The following is a 27,582-nucleotide window of genomic DNA, read 5'->3' on the forward strand; positions in this document are numbered from 1 at the left end:
TTGAGCTTGCTCTTCTCTACCATTTCCACTGTGACAGCACGGACACTTGTTCAGACTTAGTCTTCTTTTCAAGAGATAACTTGAGGGAAAAACTGAGTATGGAAAAAGCAAAGAATGCTGTAAGTGAAAAGGGAAATTAGATGAAATCTTTAAGCAGTGTCCTAATAAGAGCACCATATTTGTTCTATGTTGTTATAAATCTTGTCCTGTACCTATTTGGTCCAAGTGAAATAGAATGAGACTGGGGGCAAAGGCCAACCAACCATCATTAGAAATAAAAGCTCTTAAGATAATTGAAGAACTAAATAGCCCTAAAATCAATGAATTTTAATTTAGCATTTTTTCCCTTATAGGTGTTCCTGTCAATAGCAGAGTATCCACAAAAATCCAGCAACTTCTCAACACTCTAAAACGACCCAAAAGGCCTCCCTTAAAAGAATTTTTTGTGGATGACTCTGAAGAAATTGTGGAAGGTAGTAGTAATAATACCAAAAACTATATTCCTTAGACAAACATTTCTGAAATAATTACTACCTGTCAGATATGGCAGGATTTAAGGATGAACATGGCATCGTTTTGGTTGAAGGAGTTCATAGTTCTCTGCTGTTTTTCTCCTAAGGATCATTTATATTTTAGATCACAGATGAAAAATAAGGAGGGAGGGAGGTGAGAAAAAGGCAAAGAGGTAATTAGGGAGCATAGAACTATCCTTGGGAATATGCTCTATGAAATTAGGTAATTTCCCAAATACATAATTATTTTAATTATTGTATTTGTCATTTTCCTAGAATTTGTATGTCAAATTCAACCTCAGAAGTTTGCCTGGTCTTTTTCGATATAACATAGTGCTTTCATTAAATCAGCCAGTCAACACATACATGTCTTTGCACAAGACAGTGGGGTAGGTGGCGAAAAAGGTTCAAAGATTTATGAAAATACTTCCTTCGTGTTGTTTACAACTTAGACCGGTACTAAAATATTACATGTAAAAACATAGTTCAGCCAATAAGTGTGTGTCAGTGAATACAGGCAGTTTGAAGAACAGAAGAAATCACTTCCATCTATGTGGCAAGAGAAGGCTTTGTAGAGGAGGTAGTAAGTCAGGACTTAACTAATTCAGTAACTTAAAAATAAGCATGAAATCATACAAAGTCTAGAATTTAGTAGGAAGGTTTGGGAGGTGAATTTGTGCGAATATAGATGAATAAGGGTGACCATTTGATAATTATTGAAGCTAGGTGACAAATAAGTCTACTTAACAACAGCTTTTGTCAAAAGAAGGAAGCCTTGGTAGGTTTGTAGACTGTTTTTATGCCCTGAGAGTAATAACAGGCTTTGAGCACATCAGACCTGTTAATGAACTAGGCACATTAGTAAAATAGATCTGGTCCAGCCCACTTTATGCAACCACAAACAACAAGCACCCTGACATTGAGATGAATTTCTGTTTCTTTAGGAGTCACTAACTCATTACTGAACCATTGACATCTCTCTAGATGCACTGTTACACAAGATGCTCATGCCAATAATAGTCCCTCCAGACTTTCTAGCATTGTGTATTGACCAGATAAATGAAGGCCAAGGTTTAACAGGAATCATCCTTGAACAGTTTTCACTGGCAGCTTTCTACTACTCACAGCTTTCTACTAATTATAAACAGGGGACAACTGATTTTTTGAACAATGATTACCTTTGGGAAAAAAAAAAAACCTGTCTATCTGGATGCCTGAAAGAGTGTGCCCCAGGGTCTGCATTGGCAATAATATACAGACTGTTATGACCAGAAGACTATGCCTATCATATATACAGTCTGCCCCCAAAACAAAACTATTTATGTAGAATCACCCATGGTTTTTTTTTTTTTTAATTCATCTAGTAGTTTAGGGTCCAGGAATATACAAAGTAGAAGGGCAGCTGAAGTGTTATTTACCTAGGGCAGTGAATTGAGAAATGAAACCATTTCATTAGTCTCATGTTAGCAGAAAGGTGAATAAGACATTTCAAGTAAGTCTCCCAATTCTGTCATTAAATTGAGCTATAAAATAAAATTTATTTCATATTTCATTATCCATCTGATCCCTTCTCCCCTCTGTGTCTCTTCTCTCATCCTCTGTTCACCTAATTTCCTGCCCTTCCTTTAAGACTCAGCTTAGTTAGGGGACTGCAGCCCTTAAGCTGGGTGACTTGGCCCTCTTCTGCCCTCCCTATAAAATCTCTGTCATGCTCTGCTCACATTTACTCTACTTAACTCTGTGTATGTGTTCCCTCTGCATGGTAGATACTCCATGAGGGCACAGACTCTCTACTCCTTGCACATAGCACTATTAGAAACAACAAATGTTGGTGCAGCATTTATGTCCTCAGTGTTTATTATATCTCACACACATAATTGGCACTCAGTAAATACTTGACTTTTTGCTCCATGTGCAAACTATCTTTCCTGCTATGAAAATGTGGGTTTTTTCCCCTTTTTATTATTTGAATAGTAATTGTTTATTGTAGAAAAATTAAGAGGACTTTAGTTTTACCTGTGTGAAAGAATATGAAATATTGTTCACCTCCGATTTCTGAAATGACCATGTTAATAATGTAGTGCTATTGTTCCCCCCAAATTCAGTTCAATCTAATTAACATTGAGCAACCATTATATATCAGGCACTATAGGCAATAAGGGGAATAAGAAGCATGCCTTGTGTCAAGAAGCTGCCCTTCATGGAGGAGAAAAACTTGGACAGTAATAGAAACCCTTGAGGATGTCAGTGCTTCCGTAAGGGCGGACTGCCACACTGTGTGGGGGCACTAAGGAGGGAGGGGCTGGGACGGCTCCCCAGGGAGTGTGCTGTTTATCTGCCCCCTGAGAAGGATGAGTATGATAAGGTGACTGGGAAGCAAACGGATTGGCCGCATGGGATGTGGCCTCATGGAACACTGTCATTTGTACCCATGATCTGTTTTGAGTCTAATGACCCTGTGGTGTACCTGTTCCTATCATTGTTTTATAGACAACAGGAAATAAGGTTCAAGTAACTCAGTTTGCTACCATCATACTAGTAAAAAGTTAATGTAAACTTGGGTTTTCTGACTCACAGTTGAATGCTTTTTCATTAAACATAACCTGGTGAAGAGGAACCTGGCTCTCAAGCATTGGACACAAATTGCAAGAATTTAAAACCAGATTTACTAAAATCTGTAAAATTGCTAAAAAGAAATTTATAGTTGTGCTTTTCTGTATGTTCAGTAATTTGGTTTGTCAGGGTCAGGATTTTTGTCTACAATATGTTAAATATGATTTCACAGTTACATGGAAAAATGAATAAAGGCCCAGTTTGTGGATTACCATATCTATCCATCTATGTCCTTTCTTTTCTCAGAGTGAGTTTATATCAGATGAAGAGAAGGAGGAAATATATTTGAGATTAGAGACCTAAGGCATGTTAGTTGGTATTTGCATTTATTTCAATATATTGTATATATTAAATATATAAATACATTTTTTTTATTTATTTCATTTATTTGTATTTGTACTTACTTTCATAACCCATTGAGGTTTTTTCTGTGGTGCAGTACCTCAGCCAGACCCCAATCAGCCCAAGCCTGAGGGACGGCAGATGACACCTGTGAAGGGAGAGCCACTGGGAGTCATCTGTAACTGGCCTCCTGCTCTTGAGTCTGCCCTGCAGCGCTGGGGCACCACTCAAGCAAAATGCCCCTGTCTGACAGCACTGGATGTGACAGGAAAACCAGTTTACACTCTTACCTATGGTGAGTTTACAAGAGTCTTAACTCCTTCCTTTTCTCCCAATAGTTCTTCAGATTTTCATGCATAGTGTTTCTATCTTGATATTTAGCAATTGTTGATCATTATGTTTCAATAAATTTCATAATAGGATCCTAAGTTCTAAGTACAGCTATTGCCAGATGTTTTCATTTGCTAAATTGACTTTTGCAGGCCTATTATTTAAAAGAGCAAAAAGGAGAAGGAGACTTTGTAGATCCATTGATGATTTTATATTAGAAGAGGATCTGGGGGAGACATTTGGGCAGGATTAAAACTGTAGGGTAAAAATCAGACAGTTTTATCTAAAAATTGAAACTAGCTTTTCTTTGAAGAATTGTGCACAGACATGAGTTTAAACCTTAGATGCTTCTCCGATTGAGTCGTATATAAACTAACATCTATTCAAAATAAGATCGTTTCTCTTTTTACTTTCTTCAAAATCTAAAATCAGAGTTTCTAAAGGTGTTTGTGGAGAGGGAGCAGGAAGAGGGGGAGAAAATGCTTTTTCCCACCAAAAAAAAAAAATAGTTTTCAGCATTCATTTCAGACACTGTACATTAATTTCATACATATAATCCATAAAGAAAGCAATCAGCTGGCCAATTCTTTACATGTAACATCTAAGACTATATCCAGGTTTCACATAGTTAATTTCCATTTTATTGTCTGTTGTCACTGAAATACAGTATAATGAAATGCTTAACCATTTGAGGGTGACTTCACAGGTGATTTCAAATATATAACACCATATATGTAAGCGGTTCTACAGAAAAAGCTTAGAACAGATGTAGGGTTCTGATTTCTAGTCCTATGATAAACTATTTTCCTCCCTTTAAATGTGATCAGTTCACACCGAATTATTTCTAAAGATATTCAGATTACTTCATAAAAGAATTTGCAGTATTATCTAAACCAGAATGAGCATCTAGTGATGTTTTCTTTTTGTTTGGAAACAGGGCTGCCTTTTATAAACTAGGGTGACTGGAAAGCACTGTGTTAGGGGCAGGGCCGCATGTTAGGGTGATGCTTGCCTCGTTTGTCGCTTGGAACTGGCCGCTGTCTCATGAAATGTGCTGATGAACTGAATGCCCTCTTACTCTCACTGACATATGCTTGTGTTTTTCTATATGACTGTTTTCTTTTGTTTCTCCAGGAAAGTTGTGGAGCAGAAGTTTAAAGTTGGCCTACACACTGCTTAATAAACTGGGAACCAAAAATGAGCCTGTGTTAAAACCTGGAGACAGGGTAATTGGTTTTTTGGTTTTAAGGAGGTGGTGTTTTATTGTTTTCTAATATGCACATTCTGGATTTTTAATGTACAACAACTCAATTTATATAACTCTTAGAAAATGAAACTGTTTTGGTTTTAATCCATGTTAGGCCAATGCCAGGTGATAATTCTTGAATTCAGAGATTAAAGGAAATTCACATGTCCCTTTCTCTAGCTGCTAATCAGTAAACTCTTGAGGTGCTAATAAAAAGAAAGAGAAAGCAGTCTTTCTGCAAAGAAATATTTCAATATTCAGACAACAAAAATAGCAACAAAGTTTATTCTGTTTTTTTTTTCTTTAGAAAATGCCCCATAAAACTTTTTTAAAACAATTTTCTTTGGTATTATATAGAAAAGGGAAGGACACCCTAGGTGACTTCCAAGAAGAAACAGATTGGCATCATTTAACTACTTCTTGAATTGGAAGTGACATTAAAAGTCTTTCTTTTTTGATATATGGAGGTTTTCTCCTCTTAATGACTTCCTAAATATTACTTCTTACCTCAAACTTACTTTTCATTTGGAATTTATATAATGAAATACCAACTACACAACAGACTTTTTTTTATTAAACTATCTCTATTGGCAGAGGATATGATTTTTTATTTTTTACCATGTGCACCAATCATGATACCCCACAATCCCTTTCTCCCTCCCTCCCCACCAGACCTCCCTGACCCCTCCCCTTTGGTAACCACTAGTCCCTTCTTGGAGTCTGTGAGTCTTCTGCAGTTTTGTTCCTTCAGTTTTGCTTCATTGCTATACTCCACAAATGAGGGAAATCATTTGGTACTTGTCTTTCTCCGCCTGGCTTATTTCACTGAGCATAATACCCTCTAGCTCCATCCATGTTGTTGCAAATGGTAGCATTTATTTCTTTCTTATGGCTGAGTAGTACTCCATTGTGTATATGTATCACATCTTCTTTATCCATTCACCTACTGATGGACACTTAGGTTGCCTCCATATCTTGGCTATTGTAAATAGTGCTGCAATAAACATAGGGGTGCATATGTCTTTTTGAATCTGAGTTGTTTTCTTTGGGTAAATTCCTAGGAGTGGAATTCCCGGGTCAAATGGTATTTCTATTTTTAGTTTTTTGAGGAACCTCCATACTGCTTTCCACAATGGTTGAACTAGTTTACATTCCCACCAGCAGTGTAGCAGGGCTCCCCTTTCTCCACATCCTTGCCAGCATTTGTTGTTCCTAGTCTTTTCTATGTTGGCCATCCTAACTGGTGTAAGGTGATACACATTGTGGGTTTTTTTTGCATTTCCCTCATAATTAGAGATGTGGAGCATCTTTTCATGTGCCTGTTGGCCATCTGAATTTCTTCTTTGTAAAAGTGTCTGTTCATATGCTCTACCCATTTTTTAATAGGGTTATTTGCTTTTTGGATGTTGAGGCATGTGAGTTTATAAATTTTGGATGTTAACCCCTTGTCAGATAGGTCATTTACAAATATATTCTCCCATACTGTAGGATGCCTTTTTGTTCTGTTGATGATGTCCTTTGCTGTACAGAAGCTTTTTAGCATGATGTAGTCCCATTTGTTCATTTTTTATTTTGTTTCCCTTGCCCGAGGAGATGTGTTCATGAAAAAGTTGCTCATGTTTATATTCAAGAGATGTTTGCCTATGTTTTCTTCTAAGAGTCTTATGGTTTCATGACTTACATGACTTACATTCAGGTCTTTGATCCATTTTGAGTTTACTTTTGTGTATGGGGTTAGACAATAATCCGGTTTCATTCTCTTACCTGTAGCTGTCCAGTTTTGCCAACACCAGTTGTTGAAGAGGCTGTAACAGACTTCTTTTTAGTAGGCTCTGATTACAGAATCTCCTAGACTAGCCTTTTAAGAATACTTCTGCATAGTGGTAAAGGGCACCTAAGGATGGCTTTCACTTATAAATATAACAAGTGAGTATTTCCTAGTCCTCACAGAACCCCAAGAAGATAATTTTGTGTCTTCCTAGCAACATGAACACTTGTGTGCAGGAAAGAAATAGGTTGTTTTAAATGTCTTGTGGAATTAATTTTTTTTTTTTTTTTTAGAATTCTAAGAAAGTTTAGCAGGTTCAGAGAAACTTACCTTGGGAGTGAGTTAAGAGGATTTGAAAATGAAAGAAAGGAAAACTAGAGTCTGGTGATATAATTAAGTTTCCAGTGTTAATCTGTGAATTTCTAAGCCAAGTAACAAATTCCACAATGATGGTGACTTTTATGTTTATGCATTCCTTGAGTAAATTAGGAAGAGTCAGTTATCCCTGAAATGCATGACAGGCGCTATTACTGGTTTGAACATATTTTATAGGTTTCACTGTTTATCTTTTGTAAATGAATTAACATTGTACTGGTTCCTGCCAGTATTTTTTACACCTATTACCAAATGCTTTCATGCTAGAATACTTGACTGTTGGTTAAGTGAGTGAAGATTAATGCAATTAATTCATTGAAGAGTAAGAAGCCTTAGTTTGGCTCTAAGGTGTTAATCAAGGCAATAATGCTTGTAGAGTCTCTTTGAGAGATGTAAGGTTTATCTAATAGGCTGGCCTATCTAGAGAGATTCATTACATTAAGTAAATTGCCTTAGGCTTCACAAGTAATTTACTACTTAAGGTGAGTTGCTTGCTGCTCAATCACAAGTAGAATTAAGTGAAAAAATGTTATAGTGATGATCGTGGTTGAATTGCATAATAGTTTCCAGAGTGACTCTAGTATAGTCATGAGAGTGAAAGAGATCTTTTTAGATTTGTGCATACTTCTCAATAACTTAATTTCCTTTAGGCTATTAAATGGTTTGATTTTTTTGTGGTCAGGATAAATATTATATATAAATGTGCATCTTAGAGAGTGACACTGAAAGCATTCTTCCTTTTTTATTCCTGTTACTGAATACTGTTATGCATTTTAGGTAGCCCTGGTTTACCCCAACAATGATCCAGTCATGTTTATGGTGGCTTTTTATGGGTGTCTCCTGGCAGAAGTGATTCCAGTGCCTATAGAGGTACCTCTTACCAGAAAGGTAACATTGCTAAATTTAAGAGGAATGTAGCCTGGGGTGACATGGCAGGCAGGCATCAGGTTCTTGGATCGGTTGACTCGGTCATGACCTATAGGAATAGTCTGAACATTTTCTTAAGTACTCAGCTTCACTTTCTAAAAACACAAAAGATGTTTAAAAAGTTATTTATTAGTGTTTATGAATTTCATGAAAATAACATTTTTTTCCAACTAAGATGGATATTACATGTATCACTTAAAAATCATGAGGACATACTTGACTTTTCACAATTACAGTTTATAAAGAGTACCACTCTTGCTTCAGAGACTATATAGATAATCCACATTAACAGTAAGTGAGACCCTCTTGTAAAGGGGTTTCCTTTAAGTGTATCACCCAGGAATCCCATGAAGTCTGAGGCAGTGCAGTGATGGCATGTTCCCACTCTGGAGAACAGGATTGTGTTCGGACAACACCTGAGCCCTAAGTGAAGCATAATAGCACATTTTTTAGTTTAACTGAATGGTTTCTCCATGAAATGTTGGACTCATGCAGTCCATTATTGAGAGTTGATAATAAAGACAAAGCTGGTGGACACTATGGATTTACAAGAAAAAAACTGTTTTCTGAAGGGAATTTAAAAAATTGGTAATATCCCTGAAATGGGTTGATGGGATATAATATCTTTAGTCAGGAAATCATAGGGTTGTTCTTAAATTTTTAAGTTGGCCATGTTTGAGTAGTTTCATAATGATACTTTAAAGATTACATTTTAATGAAAATTCTTTAGACTGTATTTTTTGTTTACTATTGTTGAAAGGCTTAAATCTGCCTCCTTTTAAGTATAGAAAGAAGGAGTATATAATTTGGATATAACTGTCCATTCACTTTCATTGTAAATTTGGACATTTGGTGTCCATTTACGTTGTTGATTTTGTTCTGACCTGACGTGCTTTGCTTTTGGATTCAGGAGTGTTGCTAGGTCAAGACAACTTAACCATGTTTGCATTTATTTCATTTGCCTGAAATTAATAAAAGAGGAGCACTGCTTACCTTTGAATAAAATGCTCACATTGGCTCACATAGAATTAATCATGAGCAATGTCAGATCAATAAAATATTTGATTTACACTCAGGCAATCACTGTATTGTAGACATTATTTGGAAGGACATATTGTCATGGGATTTTGACAATTGCCAGATAACAGTGAGGTTCCGTGAATGTGACCACACAAGTGCCTGAGCATTACAAGTGTTAGATTCTGGGCAAGGGTGTGCTCACATTCACTCCCCTACCGTGCTCATTATCTTTTCTCCACAGGACGCTGGAGGGCAGCAGATTGGCTTCTTGCTGGGAAGCTGTGGCATTGCCTTAGCTCTTACCAGTGAGGTTTGTCTAAAGGGGCTGCCAAAAACCCAGAATGGGGAAATTGTACAGTTCAAAGGTTAGTAAGATTTGTACCCGAATTATCAGTTAAAACTTAAAGCTGATTGCTTTAATTAGTGTTTTAGTAATAGTTAAGTGCTTAACATAAATTTTCTTAGTTAATTTTCACGATTTTATGAAGTAGGTACCATTATTATCCCCATTTTACAGGTGAGGAAACAAACACAGAGAGGTTAAGTAACTTGCCAAAGTCATAGCTAACAAATGGCAGAGCAGCGATTTGAACCCAAATCTGACTCCACAGCCCACACCCCTAACCTTTATGGTGATGATTGGAAAAAGTTACCATTCTGTTCACTATAGCTGAATGCTACATATAGAGACAGAGGATAGACCACTAACCTCAGTGGACATCCACTGCCAATGGACCTCCCAGTTGTTGACGTAATGTCAAGGCCTGGAATTAGAATGTGAAACAGTTGTTCTTTTGAAAGAAGGTGTAATTGTCTGATGATTTGTCACCAAAAACTAATACAAATGAAGTATTTTACTGATTATATAAGATGACCTTGGTTTGGTATCTTAATACCTAAAATGACCAATTCAGTGTGAACTCCTTCCCTCAAGGCTTAGGCAAATCAGTTTTTATTTTGGGTTTGATTTAGGTTGGCCCCGGCTCAAATGGGTTGTAACAGATTCCAAGTATCTTTCCAAGCCACCCAAAGACTGGCAGCCTCACACCCCGCCTGCCGGGGTGGAGCCGGCGTACATTGAGGTGAGTCCTGAGCCTGGAACATTTATTCCGGCTTTTCCTCTGGCTTCAGTTGCCCTTACAAAATTTAAAACTAACTTTTTTGCAGTTTTAGTGTTAGAAGATTCTGCTGGTTTGTTAGAATTCCATCTTTTAGTTTGTAAAATGCCTCGTAGGAACAATCAATTCTAATTATTTTTAACATAAATATACATTCAAGAGAAAGACAGCAAAGAAATTGATCCGTCCATGTAAGAAAGTTACAAAAGACTTAGAGAAGTATAGAGGTTTAAGACATGAAGTGCTAGCAGACAAACTGGCGCGGATATTTCTCTGCTGCTTGAGGTAAGGGGTGGGAAGTAAGAGAATGGAGAAATGAGGAGGGCGAAGAGCTGTGCTTGAAAAGAACAAATTTAACAGATAAAAGAGAGAGAGCAAGAAGAAACAAATGGCTCGAGGGTTTGGTATTGAAGGTTAGTGTAGGAACTTGACTGATTGATAACATCTGTTGAGGGATTAAGTCCTACTGCATACCAGCCACCAGGCTAAGTGCTTTAAACGCATTATCTCAGTCAGTTCTCACCAGTACCCTTGCAGTGGGGGCTGTTATTAAACTTGCAGTAGAGATGAGGAGACTAAGACTTAAACAAATTTAAGTAACAGATCAAGGGTCATATGACTCAAAAATGGCAGAGTTGGGACTCAGACTCACATCTGTTTCACTCTAAAAGCTGCGCATCCTGCTTGAGACATATTCATTAGTAAATGCTCACTGCTAAATTAATGGATTAACAAAGGAACCACTGACCTCTACTTTTCTAGATTTCTGCTGTTCTGAATTGACTTACAGTTTTCATTTGGGACCTTCTTATTACCCACAGGACATTGCCAGTGAGTTTAAAACATCCTGGCGATACTTTTTGTTCTGACCTGACGTGTTTTTGGACTCAAGAGTGTCAGCAGAAGAGTGATAAGAAATAACTGTGCTGTTAAAAGATTTATCTCGTTCTGTTAGGTTAAGAAGGGAAATAGGATGACCAGCGTCTACAGGTGAGCCCAAGCTTGTGGTGATGGAGATAGAGAAACATGGATGGAGTTGAGAGACAGGAAGGAAGCAGAAGAGGCAGGAGTTAGTGACTGACTCTGGAGAGGGAAGAGGAAAGGAAAGGCCCTCGGATTTCTGACTTGGACACATGGGTAGATGGCAACATCTTTCACTAAGATAGAAAATACAGCAAGAAGAATTTTTGTGGGCAAAGGGTGTTGGATATACTGGATTTCACAGGACCACAGGTCGCTCAAAAGAAACAGTTGACTCTATGAGTTGGATCTCTGGAGAGAGCTCTGGGTCGGAGATAGAGAATTGGGAGTCATCAGGAATGTGGTGCCCTGACTGAATAAAGTGGAAAGAGAAGAGGAAGGACAGAACTTTCAGGAAAGCCAGCATTTAAGGGATGGGCAGAGAAAGGGGAGGGGAGAGAGAGAGTATAAATAGGAGAGAGGAGTGTCACAAAAGCTGGGAAAGGAGAAAGTATCAAGAAAGGAACTGAGAGATGTTACAAAAAGCCCTGATAAAATAAAGTGTGCAGTATGACCTTTTAATTTAACAATCAAGAAGTTGCTAATCTTGGTAGAAAGCAGCTTGAATGGAACCTTGAAGCAAAAGCAAAATTATGGTAGACTGAATTATTAGGAGTGAATAGGCCATTTCTAGGTCCTCTCCCCAAACTGGCTTCTGACAGAGGGACAGCCTCTTACACACCTTCAGCTGTGTAGCACCACACTTGCGTGTATTTGATACTGTGCTTCCATTAATGCAAAGCAAGGCACTTGTTTGTTTTAACTTCTTTAGCAGCCACTTCACACTGATGACTACTTAAACTTTTAAGAATTTTTCACACATACTTCTGTTGAGCTTTGTCATTCCCCAGTCCTATCTTTGTGTGATTAGAGTTTGGGGCCCAAGTGCACAGCCTCATATATTCATATGAAACATGCTAAATTCAGCCCATTATGATGGCTTATCTCAGTTTCATTTTTAGATTCTGGTTTTGTCATTTGAAATAACCCCTTTTATTGTGTTTCTTACACTTTTATTTCTGTGGGTTTTTTTTCTAGTATAAAACAAGCAAAGAAGGAAGTGTAATGGGAGTTACAGTGTCCCGCCTTGCAATGTTGTCTCACTGCCAAGCTCTGTCCCAGGCCTGCAATTATTCTGAAGGTCAGACCTCATCCCATGACTGCCTCATTGTGAGCTTCAGCTATATGTGACTATGCGCAGAGTGCTCGATGATTGGATTCCAGTTAATAACCAAATTGAGAGTGAGATCTTCTAAGACACATTCTTGGCTTGCTTTCACTTTCTTCTTTTTCACAAATATGCTATAATTTAAGAAACTAAAATTCTGGGGAAACCAAATATGTAAAGCATGGTTTCTAGAGTGCAGAAATAGAAAACTAATTAAACCATGTGTTTATTAGCTATGGAGTGTTATGTATCTCCATCTTCTCATGCGTATAGAGCTGACACTAGCTGTATATTTGGAATTCGAGTCAAAGAAATTCAGCTACCAGAAGCACAAATTGAAACACAAAAATGTATTCTGTATTGTTGAAGCTTAGATGTGCTGATGTATTTTGTGTAATGACTAGCTTTAGAATGTACAATATTAATTTTTGAGTGTTTTATTTTCCTTTTATAGAATGAAACAGGTTGATACATGTTCATTAGAGAGCAGCATTTTTGTTATTAAAATATATGTATATATAAAATAATGGAAACAATCAAAATACCAAAAATATGAATTGATTAAATTATGATGTGTTTGTATAATGGGTTATACCCCGAGGTATTAAAACTCATGTTCTTGATAATTAAAGATATGGGGAAATTGTTACAGTATCTCTCCCTATATTAAGATGCTTAGATGTATATGTAGATATAATATAGAGATATATATGTATAGCAACTTTTAAAAAAATTTTCTCTATAGTATAGCTTTCTTACATGTGTTTGTGAAACTTCCAAAGTTCCTAAAATAAACATATGTTCTTTATATAATTAGGAAAAAATATTATCTCTCTGAAGATAGTGCATAAGTCATAAGAAGTTTAGAACTCATTGTCTCTGCTGTGACTACATCGCCCTATGGTCAGTCCCCCATTTTATTTGTGGGGACCTTCCCAAAAGCTTTTAGTGATTTCTTTAAAAGTACCAAATCAGTTCTTTAATAGAGGCAGGTGACATGATTTTGCTGCTTAACACTAAAGATGATATCCTTGCGCTTTCTCCTATTTTTTTTCTATTTTAGGGGAAACAGTAGTAAATGTGTTAGATTTTAAGAAGGATGCTGGGCTGTGGCATGGCATGTTCGCGGTAAGCTACTCAGAATTAAGGTCTTTAGTGTAAATTCCGCTTATGATTTCAAGTTAGTACGCATGCTGTGTAACCAGAGTATTTCTCAGTCACTTGTTTAAAACTTAAGACCCAAAAGATCAGTCATATTTTCCAAAGGAGTAAGATTTTCTAATACAAATAGTAAATTTTTTTTGAAGGAGAATGTATTTCTCTTCATTGTGTAGTTGGGCATACCCTTTACATAATAAGTGCATGGGACAACTTAGGATCAAAAATTTTAAAACATCTGCTATGATGGCTCAAAGTCTAAAAGATTCTACAAATGGCTATATACTTATTTGTGATTTTAAAAAATATTTTGAGACTTACCTCTTCTCTTAAGAAAAGATTACATAAATATATTTAGAACTTGGCAACTGTGGTTAATGACATCTATCCTTTCCTTTGAACAAAATGTATTGAATAACTCAATGCTGAAATTAAGAATAGAATAGCAAGTAACAAATTAAGTAATGCCCATGATTGGGCTGCTTTCTATAATAGAGAAACAGTTTATGCTATGGAGGTTAGAAAAAGGGGAGTCCCTCCCAGCTCTGGCATCAAGGCTGTTTTTATAAAAGAGGTGACAGTGAGTTGGACTTTGGAAAACTGGTAAAATTTAGCCACATAGAGAGATCTTTGGGGTGGAGGTAGAGAGGGGAGACATTTCAAGTGGGAAAAGCTCCCCTGTATAGCATGCTGATTAGGAGGGGAGAGGGAAGAGACACAGGATCCTAGCATTCAAAAGGATCTTCAGGAATATCTTGTCCAAGTTCCTTCAATAGTGTAGGAGTCTAAGAAAGAGCAGAAGAGGAAGCATTGGGGAAGAGGGAGAGAGGACCCCTCATCACCCAGGAGCTGTCAGCTTAGTGAGAGCCTTATTCCTTGCATACACATACTTTACAGCACTTTTCTGAAGCCCTTCCCAATTTGTTTTTTATCAGAGGCTAAAAAACCTCTGTGAGAAGTTAGAAGGAATCTTCTCGTGTGATATAAAGAACAAGACAGGGACACATGTCAAGAATTAGTAATTTCTTTGTAAACACCATGCTTTCCCTGAAGCCCAAAAGCTTGTTGGCATACCTAGAAACATTGGGGAGAGAGGAAAAAGGTGTAAAAGTGGTATCTTGGTTTCTTTGGGCCACTTAGGTGGTAAATAAAATGGCCAGTCTAAATACCAAGACTTAGTTACTCTACCAGGCTGGAGACATAGGATCCTGCATATGTTTGGTTTGGGTGTCTGGAGAGACACCAAATTGCATGACCCCTTCAGCTCACTCAGTTCTATCTACCCAAACACCTGACAGGTCTGGGCAGGACCTCCTATAGGCAACAGGGAACCTTGGATTTCTTGCTTTGTAATGGCCAGCCCTTTGTGGTGTGTGGCCAGCATGAGCATGGTGAGAGCACTTAGTGCGCTGGAGGCCAGTTTGGCAGTATCTGTTCAATTTAAAAAGCATGTCTCCTGTAACCCTGCAGTACCCCTTTCCTCTACCTATGCTGGAGAAACACTTGAACGTGTGCCCAGGGAAGTTAGTATACATGTGTTCCTTGGAACATTGTAATAGCAAAAAAATTTGTTAGTAACAGGGATATGCCTCAGTAGTGTGTGGTATTGTCATACTATGGAATACTGTGCAGCTATTCAAAAACAGATATGTAGATCCCTTACACTGATGTGCATAGATTTAGCTCTAAAACAATTTAAGTGAAAAAAAGCAAGTTGCAGATGTGTGTGTGTGCGCATATATATATGTACATGTGTATATATAGTCTGATGCCTTTTGTGTTAAACATACATTTATGTTTCTATGGGGGCAGCATATGTAAATACAGAGGAAAAGGACTGGAATACATGCCAGATTCTTAACAGTGGCGCTCTGTAAGGAGGAGAGGAGGGAACTGTGTCTGAGGGTAGATATCAAAAGAGACTTCAACCTTATAATTAATATTTCAGATTTTTTGCAAAGAGCATGTATTTAAGTATTACTTGTATGATTAAAATTTTTAACAAACTATCAATTCAATTTTAAAATGCTAAGTATGTATTAGGTATTATTACTTTTTATCTTTCTCTGCTTTTCAGAATGTGATGAATAAGATGCATACGATTAGCGTACCCTACTCTGTTATGAAGACGTGTCCTCTCTCTTGGGTCCAAAGAGTACATGCCCACAAAGGTAGTTACACGTAGCATCTAAGCTTTGATTATGTGACTGTTTGAACTAAGATTTCAGGGATCTTTAAATTGTCCTGTAGAGACATAATTCTGTTCCTTGGAGGCTTAACAAATTGTATGTGGAGTTCAGTTACTAAAAATTAGGTATGTTGTCTGTTTCATCTCACTTGACATCCTTTCTTAAGAATTGAGATGAATTTGCCTGAATCTGAACTCTGATCTAGATTTACTGGGTGCTTTGATGTTCCAAGCTTCCTTGGCTGGGATATGTGGCCTGCCTACAGGTCATAGTGAGCAAAATAAATGGGTGTCCAGTCAGCAACCACTGCTGCCTCAGAACACCTGGCAAAATTTCTTTGAAACCTTTTTCATTATCTCTAAGTGAAAATCATGATCCCTAAAATAAGTAAAACTTTTTATTACAGTATATTAAGTATCTACCAAATTTAACGCATATATGTTTATTAACTTTATCCCTTTTGAATTTATAGCCAAGGTAGCTTTAGTAAAATGTCGAGACTTGCACTGGGCTATGATGGCACATCGAGACCAAAGAGATGTGAGCTTGAGTTCCCTCCGTATGCTAATTGTGACAGATGGTGCTAATCCCTGTGAGTATTTCTGGAGTGTGGGTCTGGAGTATCCTCTCCTTAGGTAGATTGAGGTTTTTGCCCCCTTTCCATTAAGCACTTTTTTTAACACCTACATTGAGACATAATTCACATACAATAAAACACACACATTTGAAGTATTTGGTTCAGTGGTTTCAGTATATTCACAGAATTATGCAACTGTTACCATGACCTAGTTTAGAACATCATGACCCAAAAAGAAACTCCATACCCATTAGTCACTCCCAATTTAACCCCCTCTGTCCACCAGACCTAGGCCATTGCTCATCTACTTTTTGTTTCCATAGATTTACCTATTCTGGACATTTCATATAAATGCCCTCATACTATATGTGGTCTTTTGTGCTGGGCTTTTTTCACTTAGCATGTGTTCAGGGTTCATCTAGGTTGTAGCATGTGTCTGTACTTCATTCCTTTTTGTTGCCATATAATACTCCATTGTATAGATATACCACATTTTATTTATCTGTTCATCGTTTGATGGATCCATGAACTTCTAAAACCATTCCTTCTCACTCATTTATTTCCTTTTTCTACCATGTAACTAAAACGAGCGATCAGAAGGAGGTGACTAGATGTAACCAAGTATCTGGACTTAATGTAAACTCCCCCATTAGCAAATCAAATCTTTGCTAGATCTTACTGCACTACTGCTTTTTCCCATAAGCACAAATATCCTGAGCCTCTACTCAGTAGAATCAGGTAAAGCATTAGATACTGTGCTATGTGAAATGTATTTTTGTCAGTATTCACAGTGATCATCCTTTATGAATACAGACAGGGCTTGACCTTAATAAGAAACAAGTCAGAGAATATCACATGAAGGAAGGTGGAACTAAGCTAGATTATTAGTACTGCACTGGCTGAAATAGTTACTTTGGGAGAGTTGCTCAGTTCCTAACAGGTTGTCTATTATGTACAGTGCATTTCTAATACTGATTGGACAGTTTGGTGAACAGCCTTATTCCAAGTTGCAACTTAAAATTGTGTGAGTGACCTTTTGGGCTGGATGAGCATTCGTTTGTCCTTGAAACATATATCAGTCTTCTCATAGGTGCAATACAACATTGTGTGGAATTAGTGATTTACAGTGAGAGTTCTCATGAGAAACAAATATGTTGGCTTTCCGTTCTTTACTAGTTTCCTGCAGTAATGAAAATCACAGTTTCAGCTTTCAGGTTGATCTGTTTCAACTCCTTAGGGTCTGTGTCATCCTGTGATGCCTTCTTGAGTCTGTTCCAAAGCCATGGACTGAAACCTGAGGCCATCTGTCCATGTGCTACTTCTGCTGAAGCCATGACTGTGGCAATCCGCAGGTATTTTCAGACCCTCAGTGCTCTTGACGCGTGCTACAGCTTTGCTCAAATGTGCAATATTCACCAGGTGATGACAAGAGGTGCTATTTTCTGCTTAATCAGCCTAAAGTGAAAATGGCCTTATAAAACAGTTGGAAGCATCTTGTTTATTATTCCCACTCTTGCCCTAAGTATAACTGGATAGTATTTGTGAATTAATTCTTTTTCTGTGCTGTGTGCTGTTTGCTCTTCAGAATCCTTAGTTAGCACCTTAGACTAGAAATAGGCTGTTCTTGATTCCAACTTAAGTATGGAAAGTACATGTATAGTACATCCAAGTAATTAAAATTTACTTTTTTTACACCTAAATGAAAGTTGGCCATGCTTTGTGCATATGAATTTGGCATGTTTTTGGTAGGAAAAAATGAGGATTTTTTGGAGCCAGAAGAAATTTATTTTCCTATAAATTCTTACTTTTCTCTTAATATCATTTAATTTGCCAAATTTGATGCATTTATTTTGCTTTCAGACCTGGAGTTCCAGGGGCCCCTCTGCCAGGAAGAGCCATTCTCTCAATGAATGGATTGAGCTATGGGGTAATACGGGTCAATACTGAAGATAAAAATTCAGCGCTGACAGTCCAGGATGTGGGGCATGTAATGCCCGGTGGTGAGTTCTCAGGAGCACCATTTGGATTTTCAAAAAGATTTATCTTTACAGATATTAGAGCCTGATAAGAATATGAGATCCAAAACTAGAACCCAAAATTTAGTACTTAGTCCCTTAACTTCATAAAGCCTCTCTAACAGTTAAGTGATTGTAATTATACTTACCTTCCAGCAGTATTGTATGATTTAATTGTGAATGCTTCATTTTAAGTTGTTCGCATGAAAAGTTAAATACTGAGTGACATAAAGTTGCTTGGTTTTCACTGTAATTGCCAAGACACAGGGGCTTGCAGAAGATTAGAGCACACTGCTTCTGTGAGTGAGTTTGATCTGCCCAGGGGTAAAATAATTTAACCTGTTTCTTTGGACTTTGCGATTATTTTTAATATGTCACTGTCTTTAAAAGTTTTGGTTTGCATCCGTGTATATATTATTTGCCGAATTAAAAAGTTGTTTGTATATCATTGGGGCTAAAAGATGGGAATCTCAGATATACCTATGTAGTTTCGGGTCCATTTTTAACATTCCAGTTATGTATTCTTATCTAATGTCACTCAGTAAATGCAAAGCTTTCCTGGGTTCATAAGGATGAAGGTGTTATTTTGCAAAGATTTTTCAGAATCTCTTGTTTCATAACTCTGTTTTCTGTGCTTAGGGATGATGTGCATTGTGAAACCTGATGGACCTCCCCACCTCTGCAAAACAGATGAAATTGGAGAAATCTGTGTCAGCTCCAGAGCAGGAGGCATGATGTACTTTGGGCTTACTGGTGTGACAAAAAATACATTTGAGGTACTTGATATTAGAGGTTTGAGGAGAAAATGTTTGGTGAGGTCAGGGTGTCACTCAGTCGGATAAGCTGACTGATAGGAAACAGCATAATACAGTGTTTGAGGGTGTGTACTCTAGAGCTACACTGCCCAAGTTCAAATCCTAACTCTGCCACTCACTAGCTGACCTTGGGTGAGTTGCTTAACCTCTCTGTGCCCCAATTTCCTTATCTTTAAAATGGGAGTAATCATAGTACCTACCTCATAGGATTGTGTGAATGAGTTAATGTTTATAAAGTGCTTAGAATAGCATCTGGTACACAGGAAGTGGTATTGTTTTCCTGCAAATGAATAAAAAGTGAGAGGACACACAAAAACTTACTCTGGTATATATGCCATGCTTTGAGTTTTATAAGCTCAAAAATTTAATTTTGAGAGTACAGTGAGAATAGATCATCTCTCAAGAGTAAACTCGAGTTAACTGAGCTTACAAAGACCAATGTGGACCAGAATGCCAGGTTACTAATGAAAAATACAGAACTGTCCAGTCACAGGGGCAGATTACTCTGATTATTCAGTCTTCCAGTCGCATATTGAGCACCTCTGTGTGTCTGGCACTATTGTAGATCCTTCCGGTTCATCAGGAAAGCCAATCAAGCTCCTCAAATAGCTCACCTAGTGGAATAGCACATTGTTTTTCTGCGTCTGAAGCCATACTGTAATGAAAGCTTGCCTGATCAGTCTGGAAATCAGAACAGGCATAATTAATTGTATTTCATAATTGGTATTAACCTACCTTAGGGTACCTTGGTAGGGAACATAGAACTTCAGCTTATGGGCCATTACACTAGACAGGGCTTATGTGACCACTGCCAATTTTTAGTCCTTTGACCTTCCTTTTATAAAAAAATACACTTTTGATAAAAAGAATCAATGCATGCATTTTACATAATAATATATGTAACTGGCGGGAGGGTGTTACCTATATGAGTGGTGTGGTGGCTAAAAAAGGTTAAGAATTCCTGAGCTGACTGTGTGTTTACACAGCCTAAAATGGTAGAGTATCAATGAGTAATTATCTATGTATTGTCACCATCGTCATCATCATTATTACTATTGCATTCTTGGGCTACCTTCAGAAGCTGTTCACCTTGATCGGAGTGAACATTCATAAACCTTTATAGTGTATGTTAATGCCAGTCTCTAGGCTCATTTTCAGTGGTGAAGACCTCTGCTGAGTGTATATACATTTTACTAATTTAAGTCTCACCCTGTTTCTCTTCTTTTTAAGTGCCTAGACTGCGTATGTTTCCATTACCTGAGTTTTTCGTCGTGGCATTTTCTTTACTTAAAAATAAGAGCTTCAAGTATTGTTTGAAGATACTCATAATATTTTATGATGTTGCCTTTCCTACAGGAACAACTGCCTAGCCCAAATTCTCAGATTCAGTACCAAACTGCTTGGTCCATAGTGATAAGGAAATTTTGAAATCTGCAGCATAAATTTAATGATAGTGAAAATAAAATGCTAGCATAAAAATCCTAACCAGAAAAGGGGAAAATTATTGCCTTGGTTTTGCAAATTAAAGTTTCTAGTATTTTTCTTAACCTGATTCTTAATTTAAACCCTGAGAGAATTTCCCAGTGTGATTAACATTTCATTAGGACCAAAGACCTAGTAGGAAAATAAAAGTGTATTTTAAAAATAAGCTACTGGTAAGAAGAAATTTTGTAACACATACGCAAGCAGAGAGCTAATTTTCCATCGCCACCACTTACTAGCTGTTTGATATGAGCCTGAAGAAACTCTCTGTGCCACACTTTCTCATCTGTACAATGGAAATTATTGTTCTTTTTCATAGGATTTTGAGGATTAACTGTAAAGAAATTGGACCCATGCCTGGCACATGATAAGCATTTAATAAATCTTACCTCTTGTTATAATTGTTCCCCATATAAAAAAAGAAATCTTAAAGATTAAAGGGGAAGACCCCAGTCACATAGAAAAAAAATGGACCGAGACATGAATAGACTACAAAAGAAATACAAAAACAGCCATTAACAAAGGAAAAGAAAAACATCCATATTGGTGATCAAGAAAATGCAATTAAAATAATAGTTGGCTCAGCAGCAGACTCACAGAACCCAAGAATGGACTAACAGTTACCAAAGGGAAAGGGACTGGGGAGGAATAAGGGAAAAAAGGGGCATTATGATTAGCACACATAATGTAGCAGAGGGGGATAGTATATACAGGGAAAAGCAGTATATACAGAGAAGACAAGTAGTGATTCTACAGATTCTTACTATGCTGATGGACAGTGACTGTAATGGGGAATGTGGTGGGAACTTGATAATAGGGGGAGTAATTGTACATTAATGATATCAAAATAAAAGAAAAAAAATAGTTGGCTATCTTTTTTTGACTAAGCACATTGGCAAAGTTTGGAAAATTTGTTAATGCATAATATTAGACATAGTATAGGAAAATTTTTAATCATGATATTGGTGGGGATATAAATTGCTGTAATTTTATAGGACAGTCTCTTAAAATCGAAAAGGCTCATGCCTTTTGTACAAACACAGAAATATGTACAGCAAAATTCAGTAAAGTACTGTTTGTAATAGCAAAAACTGGAATGACCTACCTAGAAAGAGTGGTTACATTCTCATAATATTAATTCTGCTAGCTTCCTGACTGCAGACTCCAGGCCAGGCACTATACTTACGTCTGCAAATCTGTTTACACTCCCTTATTCTTTACCCTAAGCCTGTGAGAGGCACTGTGAGTTCCATCTTATGGCCAAAGAAATTGAAATTTAGAGAAGTCCAGGAACTTGCCCTACGTCCACATTACTAGTAAGTAGCAGAGTCGGAAATCTGACTCCAAAGACTATGCTATCCTGTCCCTCCATGAGATGGAATATTAGAGAACTATTGTATAAAGGGAGTGAGGTCAACTATTATCAACTTGTAAAGGTATCCAAAGTACATATATTAGTGAAAAATATGTAATATAAAATATGTGGAAAGCAAGTTGCAAAACAGTATATATAATATGATCCCTTTTTAACAATTCCTAATAAGTTAACATTTGCATCTAAAATAAATCTAGAGAGATAAACTAAATGTTTGCTATCTCTTAAGGGGATAGGATTACTGGATTTAGTATTTACAGCATTTTAGGTTTTCAATAAGCATGTATTGTTATAATTTTTTTAAAGACTTTTTAAAAATCAAATACATTATTGAAGAAAAAGCTAAGATTTCACTTTCTTCCTTTTGTCTCGTAGGTAATTCCCGTGAATTCCGCAGGCTCTCCTGTTGGGGATGTGCCCTTCATCCGGTCAGGATTGCTGGGCTTTGTGGGGCCAGTAAGTGATGCTTATGTTTGTTTTGGTGCATCTGGTCCAAATACTTGTATTTTAGTTCATAGAACAGAATAAATTCTGATTAGTTCAAGAGTATTACAGGGATGCTTTTATATTTAGAGCCGTTCCTATAAGAATGTCATAAAATGAGTTAACGTTTATTGCTTCTGTTACCCAAGTTCATTTGACTCCTTCAAATTAAGATATTTTTTATTTTCAAATACTCTTTTCACTTACTCTTGTTACCTTTCTTTGGTTTGATTAATATGTTCCAATAGGTTAGAAAAGTTCTGAAAAAGTTACCCTCAATAGCAAAGGGAAACTGTAATAGTGTACAGAGCATCTTCATACAAATTAACAACACTACACCATGTGTAATAGTAAATTCTTTGAGTGCAAAACTAGCAAATGGTTTTACAGGCACTGGTTTTACAGAGACAGTCAGAATACAAAACCTGTTTTCAAAGAGCTCACAGTTAGCTTCGTAAGCCAACAAGAAAGCAGAGGGCCAGATTGTGAAGGGCTTTGCACGGAATGATGGGAAGTTTGGGTCTTATTTTGTATTAGGCATTCATTATCATAGTTAGTCCCATATATCTCCTTCCATCTCTGATTACCTCCTTACCCACTCTTTATTCTCCTCTTAACAGCTTATGTTATGTAAGAAAAGATCTGATTTTGGTTGATTTCTTCCCTACCATTCATTAAAGGGGGTGGAGGATAAGGGTATATTTCTAAAGGAATCAATTTCCTAGAAAGAAAAGTCTGTACCTACTGTCTTAACTTCTTCACTTAGCACCAAGAAATTCTCAGAGACCCAGCTCTCCTTATCTTACCACTCCACCACTCAGGTCCAGGATGGAGCTCCAGCCTTCACATCTGCATTTCAGCAACAGGACAGAGGAAAGTGTGCAGTCCTACTATTTCTTGAGGAAGTTTCCCTGAAGCTGCTAAGCACAACTTCCACTTATATCTCATTGGCCTGAACTAGTCACATAGCCACACCTAGCTGCAAGTGGGAGCTGAAATGCAGTCTTAATTATGACAAGTCTTTGTTTTAGTTTATGCTGAACTAAAAATTCTATAACTGTGCAAGAAATGGAGAAATGGGCTTTGGGGAATTAGCAGTGACTGTCTAGTTCTCTTTACTTACTTCCACCATAGCACTTTTCAGACTGTGTTGGAAATGGCTGGGTTCTTTTCTGTCTTCTGGGATAGACCAGTAGCTTCTTGAAGCTAGAGGTCAGGTCTTATGTCACCTAATCAGTGTATGGCAGTGCGATATGCTCAGTAAGCATATCAATGAGCAACATTCACATGGGGAGGACTACTAGATAATTGAATGTGTAAGTGGTCCAAGAAATTCAAGAATTCTGTAATGAATGGAGAGGTTAATTTATTGCAAAGGGTCTAGGATAATTATTGGCAAGTATTATTTATACAGTGATGCTTTTTAGGGTATCAACAGTAGAGATTCCTGCAACTCTGTTACCTTCTTGGAAAGGAAATACTCCTGCAGTGTTCCTTAGACCTTTCTTTACTGGCCTATTTCTTATCTTGCCAAATGGAAACAGCATTACCCTTATATAACCCTGAAACAGTCATCCTTACATTAAAACTGTTTTCATCTCTTCCTAATTCCGGTGTTAAATTAATTGACTCTTTTCCATTTGCATCTCTCCTGTGAATAGGTGTAAGAAATACACTAATACATAATCCTGGCTGGGAGAATAAACTGCTTATGTGGAATCCTAGTTGCTTTCTTTTAACATTCCTCCCTAGGAATAAATATGAACAGATAGTTTTTCTTATATACTATAAGACCCCATTAATTCTAATATGCCACTGATTTCTCTTCGGATTTCCAAGATGACAAGATGTGAGACACTTTCACAGAATCTATAAAATAGGGTATTGTTTTCTTGTGTTCTCAAGGCAGGACGTAAAATGTCTGCTTTACTGTTTAAATCATAGAAATCAGGGTAAATTGTTATTATCTTTCAGGGAAGTTTGGTGTTCGTGGTTGGAAAAATGGATGGGTTACTGATGGTTAGTGGTCGAAGACATAATGCCGACGACATTGTTGCCACTGGATTGGCTGTTGAATCGATAAAGACTGTTTATAGAGGAAGGTGAGTAGTACGGAACTCAGATGTTAGTTAGCACTTCCAGTAGAACCTAAGTATATCTTCACAGGGTGATTTGAGTTGTAGAGTCTCTTTCCAAGTGGTTGGGTTATTTTTGGTTAAGCATAGCAGACATTGGACTTTTAATATTTATCTTAAAATGTCTGGTTCTTAGGCTGTAATTGAGAGGAATAAGACACAACCATACCATACCCTGTATTTCAATTTGTATTATTACTATTTGTTGAATCCTGAGGATTGAGGGGAATTCTAAAACACTGAATTTCCTACAGTCCTTCCAAACAGAAGTAGTGCCATTCAGATAATTAAGGTAGATGCTACTGTACAGGAATTTTACATCTGAGGATTGTTTCTCTTACTCATCTTTAAATTATTGTACCATTTTAACACAGAGATTGATAGAGGACAGTGCTAATTTCAAATTCCATGGATAAAGTCAAGTAGATATCCTTTTTTCTTTGCTTATTAAAGCAAGAAAGATATATGGTACATATTTGAGTAGCTAATGTCTGTTCTGTAGTTTACAATCATGGGTGTATACTTTAAATTGATCTTGGTATCCCATTAGTTTTTTAAGAAATTAGGAAGAATTAATGAAACCAGTAAAGAACAAGTTCTTGAAATATGTAGTTTTTTGTAATGGTGCAGCTTCCTAGAAGATGTAAAGTCTATGGAGCACTAGACATTCTGTCTTTGGTTTAGTTATATTCCAGCACAGTGCCTGGCACACAGTAGGTGTTCAATAAATATGTGTGGATGAAGGAGGAAGCTCGGGTGTCCTGACATTTAAGTGTTTCAGTGGCTTCCCATTCTTTCATGCAGTCATTTAACAATTATTTATTGGGTGCCAACTGTATGCCCCTTTTCTAGATGCTGAGTGTGGCAATAAACAAAGCAGGCCAAGCTTCTGCCCTTGGGAAGTTCGCGTTCTCACTGGGGGAAGCAGGCAGTAACCACAGAGACAGGGAACTAGGTAACATATGAGGTGGCAATAAAGCTATGTAGAAAAGATGGGGTGGGTGGGAGTGTGCTTGCCAGTTTATATAGGGTGGTCTGGGAATGCCTCACTCGTAAGGGGACGTTTGAGCGGAGACCTCACTCAGAACATCCCCTGCCCCTTGGCTGACCGGGCCCTCTGGACGCCCTGGCCGGGCTCTGACCTCTCCCCACCACTCTCTGCTTCACCACTCCTCCAGGCACACTGGCCTTCTTGCTGTTCCTCAAACCTGCCAAGCTCGTTCCTACCTCAGAACCTTTTCGCTTTCCGTTCCTTCTGCCCGGAAACCTCTTCCTCCAGATCTTCGCATGGCTCGCGTCCTCACTTCATTCAGGTCTCTGCTCAGTGTCCACTCCTCGGGGAGGCGCTCCCCAACCACCCTGCCTTCAGCAGGGCGCTCCACCCCTTGCCCTGCCCTGGTTTTCTTCCTAGTGTATATTTCAACATGACATTCTTTTCTATTTATTTGTTCTGTCTCTCTGACATGCAAGCTCCATGAAGACAGGGACTTTGACTTATTTATCACTATGTCCCACTATTAATACGTGTTTTCTGAGTCCTTGTTTTGATGATACTGATGGAGACATTTTCTTTTCTAAACTGCCCATTTCTGGGTAGTGTGGTGGGGATGTGTCCTCTGTGATTCCAGTTGAGCAAAGCAAGTAGGACTGGTTGTGAAGGGAGTCCTGACGTGTTTGATCTGTCTCTCTTAGAATTGCTGTGTTTTCTGTGTCTGTGTTTTATGATGAGCGCATTGTGGTGGTTGCGGAACAAAGACCCGATGCCTCAGAGGAAGACAGTTTCCAATGGATGAGCCGTGTGCTGCAGGTGAGCCCACCTGGGGATCCGGGCAGGCTGGCCTTGTCGCCGGGGTGGCAGCAGCCACTGTGTAAGCGTTTTCTCCGAGGGCCAGTCATGCTACCTTATTTTTCTCTCACCAATCACGACTCAGGTATTCTGGGTGCCATTAGCAAAATCAGGTAATTGATAACATGTCTCCCTGTGGACCATATGTATTTCTCTGCTCAGGTTACTAACAGCAGTTGAATCGATTTGCCTTGGCAAAGTCTTCCACTTTTTATGTGCCTGAGTGTTTACTCCCCATAGAAGTTTTTACCTGTCCATGTGGGGAACACATCTGTGACAGTCATGCATCCACTTACCAATGGCGGTGGTCTGACTGCTGTGAGTGGTGTTTAGACTACAAGGGACCCAAGAAGATGTTGCTCTTGCTCTGAAGGAGCTTTGCTGCACAGTTAGAGATCTAGGTATAATAAACTACCTAGAAGGAGAAAAGTCTGGGCTCAGTATAAGAATGTGTTTTTGTTGTGGGGCAGGATGGAATGATGAAGAGCCTCATCTTCATTTAGAGTGATAGACTTTGAATCCCAGCTCCACTCCTTACCAGATAAGTGCCTTTAAGCAAGTTACTTAACCTCACTGATCTTATTCCCTAACCTGTACCATGGGGATAGAATTACCCTACAGAGATACTGGAAAGATTAAATGATAATTATTTTAGGTATATGGCGTGCATTCAGTAAATGATATAGTGACTATTATTAACATCAGAAATCAGCCTCATGAGTATAATCTCCCATACAGAGGCCCAGTGTATGTTAAATAACACTCCCTTTTACTGTTTGACCCTCTCTTCTGTATTTTTCTACTTGGTATTTGTCACTATTTAAGTATGTTTGTATTTATTGTTTTCCACACCTACTCTGAAGACCCATGAGAGCCAAGACTTTATCTCTTGTGTTCACTGCTCAGTTCTGAGCCTGACAGCTCTGCCCACATGTCGTCTAGTAGGCTCAGTAGGTAAAGGTACAGTCCAAAGAAAACATGGACAGTCCTTGCCAGAGAAACTTATATGTTACTTGGAGGTGTTGCCGGCATCTATGCTTCATCTGCTTCGGGCATTTGGACGTATTC

General features: G+C 37.9%; 1 protein-coding gene across 4 annotated transcripts in view; it reads left to right on the forward strand.

Moving 5' to 3' along the window:
• The window catches only part of DIP2B (disco interacting protein 2 homolog B), a 251,391-nt gene that overhangs the window by 185,880 nt on the left and 37,929 nt on the right, over positions 1 to 27,582 (forward strand). For 3 of the 4 annotated variants that reach the window (XM_036890477.2, XM_036890498.2, XM_057486564.1), the window contains 16 exons: positions 354 to 476; positions 3,565 to 3,762; positions 4,932 to 5,023; positions 7,964 to 8,074; positions 9,375 to 9,498; positions 10,106 to 10,215; positions 12,310 to 12,412; positions 13,503 to 13,567; positions 15,675 to 15,768; positions 16,259 to 16,378; positions 17,601 to 17,715; positions 18,224 to 18,363; positions 19,018 to 19,154; positions 22,426 to 22,506; positions 24,508 to 24,635; positions 26,361 to 26,475. In XM_036890477.2, coding sequence (XP_036746372.1) covers positions 354 to 476; positions 3,565 to 3,762; positions 4,932 to 5,023; positions 7,964 to 8,074; positions 9,375 to 9,498; positions 10,106 to 10,215; positions 12,310 to 12,412; positions 13,503 to 13,567; positions 15,675 to 15,768; positions 16,259 to 16,378; positions 17,601 to 17,715; positions 18,224 to 18,363; positions 19,018 to 19,154; positions 22,426 to 22,506; positions 24,508 to 24,635; positions 26,361 to 26,475 — 1,856 coding nt within the window. The remainder of the gene's footprint in view (positions 1 to 353; positions 477 to 3,564; positions 3,763 to 4,931; positions 5,024 to 7,963; positions 8,075 to 9,374; positions 9,499 to 10,105; positions 10,216 to 12,309; positions 12,413 to 13,502; positions 13,568 to 15,674; positions 15,769 to 16,258; positions 16,379 to 17,600; positions 17,716 to 18,223; positions 18,364 to 19,017; positions 19,155 to 22,425; positions 22,507 to 24,507; positions 24,636 to 26,360; positions 26,476 to 27,582) is intronic. The other variant, XM_036890488.2, reaches the window with a different exon arrangement.

This window comes from Manis pentadactyla, chromosome 10 (genome assembly GCF_030020395.1).
Source record: "Manis pentadactyla isolate mManPen7 chromosome 10, mManPen7.hap1, whole genome shotgun sequence".
Lineage (NCBI taxonomy): Eukaryota > Metazoa > Chordata > Mammalia > Pholidota > Manidae > Manis > Manis pentadactyla.